The sequence below is a fragment of the Neodiprion pinetum genome, chromosome 4 (assembly GCF_021155775.2).
Source record: "Neodiprion pinetum isolate iyNeoPine1 chromosome 4, iyNeoPine1.2, whole genome shotgun sequence".
Lineage (NCBI taxonomy): Eukaryota > Metazoa > Arthropoda > Insecta > Hymenoptera > Diprionidae > Neodiprion > Neodiprion pinetum.
The window spans coordinates 12,520,711-12,526,957 of NC_060235.2; the positions used below are offsets into that span (position 1 = coordinate 12,520,711).

Here is a 6,247-nt window from a genome sequence, read left to right on the forward strand (position 1 = left end):
TCATGTATTGTCTACTATCTCGAAATCATGTATGTGTATAATCTATGTGTTCTCTCGCTCTGTAAAATCTTCACTCTCTGTAACGTTCTCTTGCGATACGGTCGGTATCGCCGCATCAAAACCAATAAAAATCCTCGGTTAATGTTAATTATCATCTCTCTACATCTCTACATCATTTCGTTTTATTCACACTCGTTCTCATCACTAATTCGCGGATCCCACGTCGATGATCCATATCTTTTGCCATCTTTCTAAACATTTTTTGGTCCTTCGAGCCGGATCAGTCGCGAATCGAGTCGAATCTTTCGAATCGTTGCGACTTACGGGAAAACGAATTAGCCAGTGAGTGAAACAGAACTATCGCGTGTGCATCAAGTTGCGAAAGTTCACGTAATCAAAGTGAACAATATCGTTATCGGTGAAAACCATCATCAAAATCAGTCGCGTCCGTTAAATTCAAACGTGCGGTGTCCTCTGTAGTGACCGTGACTAAGATCTGAGCGTCAACAACACCGATCTCTCGAAGTGTGTATCGCGACGCCCTATTATCACTGTGTGCGTATCTCGTTCGTGAAAACTCTGTTCGTCGCGTGAGTTACACTTTCCCATTTGCCAAGATGACGATCGACGAATACATTGAACGTCAGACCGATCTCTTCAGGCGCATCTGTCGCACTCTCGAAAACTTGCGCAAGCTCGGTGAAGCAAAAACAACCCTCGGGCAAGTGCAATCGCGATTAGATGCTTTAAATTCAAATTGGCTGAAGTTCCAAGACATGCACGAGACAGTCGATCAAATTAGAATCGCAGCAAAAGGTGATCAACTCGACGCTATCAAAAGACTTTCGTATTTCGCGAAAGACTATTACGGACAGTGCGAAGAGCAATACTTAAACGCGAAGGGAGAGATGCTCGATCTACTCGGAACTCTCAAGACTCTATCGGCACCGATCGTGCCAACAGCCGTAGCCCCCCAACTCACAACTGGAGGAGCCTCAAAACGGCTACCACGCATCGAATTGCCTACGTTCTCGGGCAATTACTCAGACTGGAAGTCTGTCCACGACCTCTTCACATCAAACGTTCGCGAAAATTCGCAACTCTCGGAAGTGGAAAAACTGCACTACCTAAAAACAAGTCTCACCGATGAACCGTCACAACTCATTAAAAACATCGCTCTTACCGCTGAAAACTTCCCTCGAGCCTGGGAAACTCTCGTCTCACGGTACGAAAACAAGAGACTTTTGACGGATTCTCATCTCGCGACACTTTTCGCGATTCCTCGTGTCACGAAAAAGTCGTCATCAGAACTGAAGAGCTTGCACAGCAACACTTGCGAAGCTCTTGGCGCATTCAAACTTCTCGATAGTCCCGAGAAATTAGGGGATCACATCATCGTGCACATGACGATTCGCAAGCTCGACCCAGCATCTCTCGAAGAGTGGGAGAAAAGTGTTAGCGAGAAACTCGAGCCCCCCACGTTTGCGGAGCTCAAGGCGTTTCTCATCGGTCGCATCCACACCCTCGAAGCCGTGGAGCAAGCTCATGCTCATAATCAAATCGCGACGTCGAAGCCGCACTCATCGCAAGGAAGGTCAAATCTTCAGACGACAAGGTCACATACAGCGCAATCAAAGGAACAGTCGTGTGCTTGTTGCAAAGGCAACCACTACATCGCGTTCTGTTCGACCTTTCGCGACAAATCTCTGGATCAAAGAAGGGAAGTGGTTTCTGCGAAAAAGCTTTGCTTCAATTGTCTCGGTCCACATCAGCAGAAGGACTGTCGATCCAACAAAACGTGTCGCGTGTGCAACGGTCGACATCATTCCTTGCTGCATCGAAACTCTTCTTCAATCTCGACAGCTGCCAACAGCGGCACATCTCAAGGACAGGCCGCAGTAGCGCAACCTGCAGTGCAGAACGCACCGATCTCGAACAGCGCCTCTCAGGTGAGCAACCACTCAGCTCAGCCTACAATGATCAAGCGCTCTCCAGTTCTTCTCGCCACAGTGCAATTGATCGCTTCGAATCCGGAGACTGGAGAAAGAATCATCGCTCGCGCTCTACTCGATCAAGGATCCGAAAGTTCATTCGTCACGGAGTCGCTAGCGCAACAATTGCGACTACGTCGGCATCAAGCAACGATACCGATCATTGGCGTCGGAGCTCATCAATCGGCAGTGACTCGCGGCATCGCGACATTGCAACTCCAATCTCGTGCTCACACCTCGTTCTCATGTCAGGTGGAGGCACTCGTGCTTCCACGACTCACATCGTATCTACCCTCATTTCGACTTCTCGTCGAAGACTGGCCTCATCTACGAGGACTCAACCTCGCGGATCCAAGCTTTGCACATCCCAGTCAAATCGACGTAATTCTCGGAGCTGACATCTACAGCAACATCATTGGTCAAGGAGTTCGAAGAGAAGCACCAGGAACACCAATCGCGCAAGAAACTCAGTTCGGTTGGGTCCTCTCCGGCTGCGTTTCAGCGGAAGCAGCAAGCCCCTCGTATAGCGCAGTCCAAGGCTTCCAATGCTCCCTCGATCACGAACTGCTCGATCTCGTGCAGCAGTTTTGGAAGCAGGAAGAAGTGTCGAAACCTTTGGCACTAACGTCCGAAGAAGAGCGTTGTGAGCAACACTTTCGCGAAACGGTTTCTCGAACTGCGTCCGGTCGTTACGTAGTTCGGCTGCCGCTCAAAGACAATTCGGTAGAGCTCGGCAACTCGCGGAATCCCGCGCATCAAATGCTCCTTCGTTTGGAGAAACGGTTCGGTAGCGACGCGAAACTCAAGGAGGCTTACTCGAGCTTCCTTCGTGAATATCGTGAACTCGGGCACATGCGTCGCGCTATCAATACACCTGAAGACAATTCCCGCGTGTTTTATCTTCCCCATCAGGGTGTAGTTCGCGACAGCAGTTCAACAACAAAGTTGCGTGTCGTGTTCAACGGGTCTCAAAGAACCAACCTCGGACTCTCTCTCAATGACAATCTTCTCGTCGGTCCAAAAGTGCAAACCGACCTCGCGGACGTTCTCTTACGCTGGCGACAATATCCAGTCGCGTTCTCATCAGACATCGTCAAGATGTACCGACAAATTTTGGTCCACAATGATGACCAAGATTTTCAGCGAATCCTCTGGAGGGAAGAACCAGAGCTACCGATTGAAGAATATCAACTGACTACAGTAACGTATGGTCTTGCAAGCGCTCCGTATCTCGCGATCCGTGTTCTTCATCAACTCGTTCAGGACGAAGGTAAGCAGTATCCCTTTGCGAGCCACGTCATTCTCGAGAACACGTACGTCGACGACATCCTATCAGGAGCAGAGAACGTTGATCAAGGTCGCGAGAAAATCAACGAACTCAATCAATTGCTCAAGGCGGGCGGCTTTGAACTTCAAAAGTGGACTTCAAGCCACTCAGAAACTCTCGTTGACATTTCTCGAAACCATCAAGAGATCGCGATGCATCTGAATCTCGATCAAAGTCCATTCTTTCGGGCTCTCGGTCTTGCGTGGAGACCAGACATCGACGCGTTCGCGTTCTCTCCACAAATTCATCAAACTCGGGACAATTTCACGAAACGAAAAGTTCTCTCACAAACCGCGCAGCTCTTTGATCCTCTCGGATGGCTCTCGCCGATCACGATCAGAGCCAAAATCTTTATGCAGGAATTGTGGGCACTCGGTTTCGACTGGGACGAGCCGCTCTCAGCTTCATTGTCCTCGCGATGGATCGAGTTTCTACAAGATCTTCAAGGCATCTCAGCTATCACCATCCCACGATGGATCGGGTCAAGTTCAGCATCTCTCGGAATAGAGATCCACGGTTTCGCGGACGCCTCTCAAAGTGCATTAGGCGCAGTGATCTACGCGCGAACGTATATCAACACTCACGAAGTGCGCGTTTCACTAGTGTGCGCGAAAACTAAAGTAGCGCCGCTATAGAAGGTGACAATTCCTCGTCTCGAACTCTGTGCTGCGAATCTTCTCGTCCGGTTGATGTGTCATGTGGAAAAGACTCTTAATTTCGAAAACACCCCGGTTTATCTGTGGACGGATTCCACAGTCGCGCTCGCGTGGATCAAAAGCCACCCATCGCGGTGGAAGGAATTCGTTCGTAATCGCGTAACCGAAATCCAAGAGTTCGCGCGCGCTCGTTGGTATCACATCTCGGGTTTTGAAAACCCCGCTGATCTTGCGTCTCGTGGTACATCTCCGGAGCAACTTCAAAAATCAGAACTTTGGACCTTCGGACCATCCTGGCTCTCGAAGCCTTCTGTCAATTGGCCATCCTTATCTCCGCGACCGGAAGAAAACATTCATCTCTAGGAAAGAAAAGGGCTGTCGACGCACATCGCAACAGCTAAGCCGCTACAAATCTGGGATCTCGTCGATCGCTACTCAAAACTATCGACTCTCCTCAAAGTCACATCATTGTGTAAACGCGCAGCAAATCGGTTCCTCGCGAAGACGACATCGAATCGCGTAAACACGTCTATCACTGTCGGACCGATCTCTACTCTCGAATTGAGCGACGCCCAACTGTTTTGGACCAAGGTGACCCAGCAGGCGTACTTTGCAGAAGAAATTCGCCAAATCGAGACAAGCTCAAGTCTCACTCGAAGTCATCCACTATCGCGACTCACGCCGTTCATCGATTCGAACGGATTCCTCAGAGTCGGTGGTCGACTGAATCACTCATTGCTTTCGTATGACGGAAAGCACCCGTTCATCTTGCCTCGCGAATCATCGTTCTCCACATTGATCATCGATCATCATCATCGGTTGACGCTCCACGGAGGTCCGCAACTCACTCTCGCTACAATCCGACAGCGGTACTGGATCCTGGGAGGAAGAGTACCGATCCGCATGTTCATACATCGTTGCGTTCCTTGTGCGCGTCATCGCGCCACCCTCAGCAGCCAACAGATGGGCCAACTCCCTCAGTCTCGAGTCACGCAATCAAGGCCGTTTCTTCACTCTGGCGTTGACTGCGCTGGTCCATTCTCGATTCGAGCCTCCCGCGGAAGAGGAGCGAAATCATGCAAGGGATATATCGTTATCTTCATCTGCTTCACGACCTCGGCTGTGCATCTCGAGCTAGTTTCGGACTACACGACGGAGGCATTCATCGCGGCGTACAAACGCTTCACATCTCGACGAGGAATTTGTGCCTCAATCGCAAGCGATTGTGGAACGAATCTCGTCGGCGCAGACTCAGAACTTCGCCGTCTTCTCGCTGCATCGTCAAAGGAGTTCGCAGAAATCGCAAACACCCTCGCATCACACGGAACCCAGTGGCGGTTCAATCCTCCCTCCGCGCCTCATTTCGGTGGAAAATGGGAAGCCGGAGTGAAATCAGTCAAATTTCACCTCAAACGAGTCATCGGAGAAGCTACTCAAACGTTCGAGCAATTCGCGACGTTCCTCACGCAAGTAGAAGCCACGCTTAATTCTCGACCTCTTTGCGCTATCTCGGACGATCCACGGGATCCAAGTGCCTTGACGCCAGGACACTTTCTCGTCGGCTCAGCATTGAACACAATTCCTGAGCCGTCACTCATCGAGGTGCCAGTTCAACGGCTATCGCATTGGCAACACTCGCGTCAAATGCTGGAGCATTTTTGGAAACGGTGGAGTACGGAGTATCTTCAGTCCTTCCAAAACCTCTCGAAATGGCAGACTCATCACGGGAACATCAAAATCGGATCCATCGTTCTCGTAAAAAACGAAAATCTACCTCCATCTGTGTGGCCCCTCGCGAGAGTGATCGAAGTGCATCCGGGAACCGACGGTCTCGTTCGCGTTGTGACCGTTAAAACGAAATCCTCTGTGTTAAAACGTCTAATCGTAAAATTGTGTGTGCTTCCAGTGTCCTCTTAAGACAATTATTGACTCTAAGAATAAATAACGCACGGCGGGCGGCATAATCTAATTTCGCGATCGTTACCGATAGTGAAGCGGGCGGTATGTTTCGGCAAGGTATCGAATAGTTAAATGTGTGTCTCGCGACACTCAAAATCGTCCTCGCACATGTACGCACACTCGCGTGCAATGTTTACTTGCCGTCTCTCCGTCAAATCTCGCCGCTTGCCCGTGTCGCGACTCAAAACCCATCAGCTGTATCTCATGTATTGTCTACTATCTCGAAACCATGTATGTGTATAATCTATGTGTTCTCTCGCTCTGTAAAATCTTCACTCTCTGTAACGTTCTCTTGCGATACGGTCGGTATCGCC

General features: G+C 49.9%; 1 protein-coding gene across 1 annotated transcript; it reads left to right on the forward strand.

Annotated features, from left to right (window-relative positions):
* Positions 1-617: 617 nt before the first annotated feature.
* Positions 618-5,891, forward strand: LOC138190836 (uncharacterized). Its single transcript, XM_069135357.1, has 2 exons — positions 618-3,905; positions 4,338-5,891. Exons 1-2 carry the CDS (start codon positions 618-620, stop codon positions 5,889-5,891), a joined length of 4,842 nt encoding a protein of 1,613 aa, XP_068991458.1.
* Positions 5,892-6,247: the final 356 nt, after the last annotated feature.

Bases quoted from the DNA above. Each gene is read 5' to 3' on its own strand.
- LOC138190836 (XM_069135357.1), top strand. From the start codon at position 618: ATGACGATCGACGAATACATTGAACGTCAGACCGATCTCTTCAGGCGC. The intron at 3,906-4,337 runs GTGCGCGTTTCA...ATTCATCTCTAG, and splicing joins CGTATATCAACACTCACGAA to GAAAGAAAAGGGCTGTCGAC.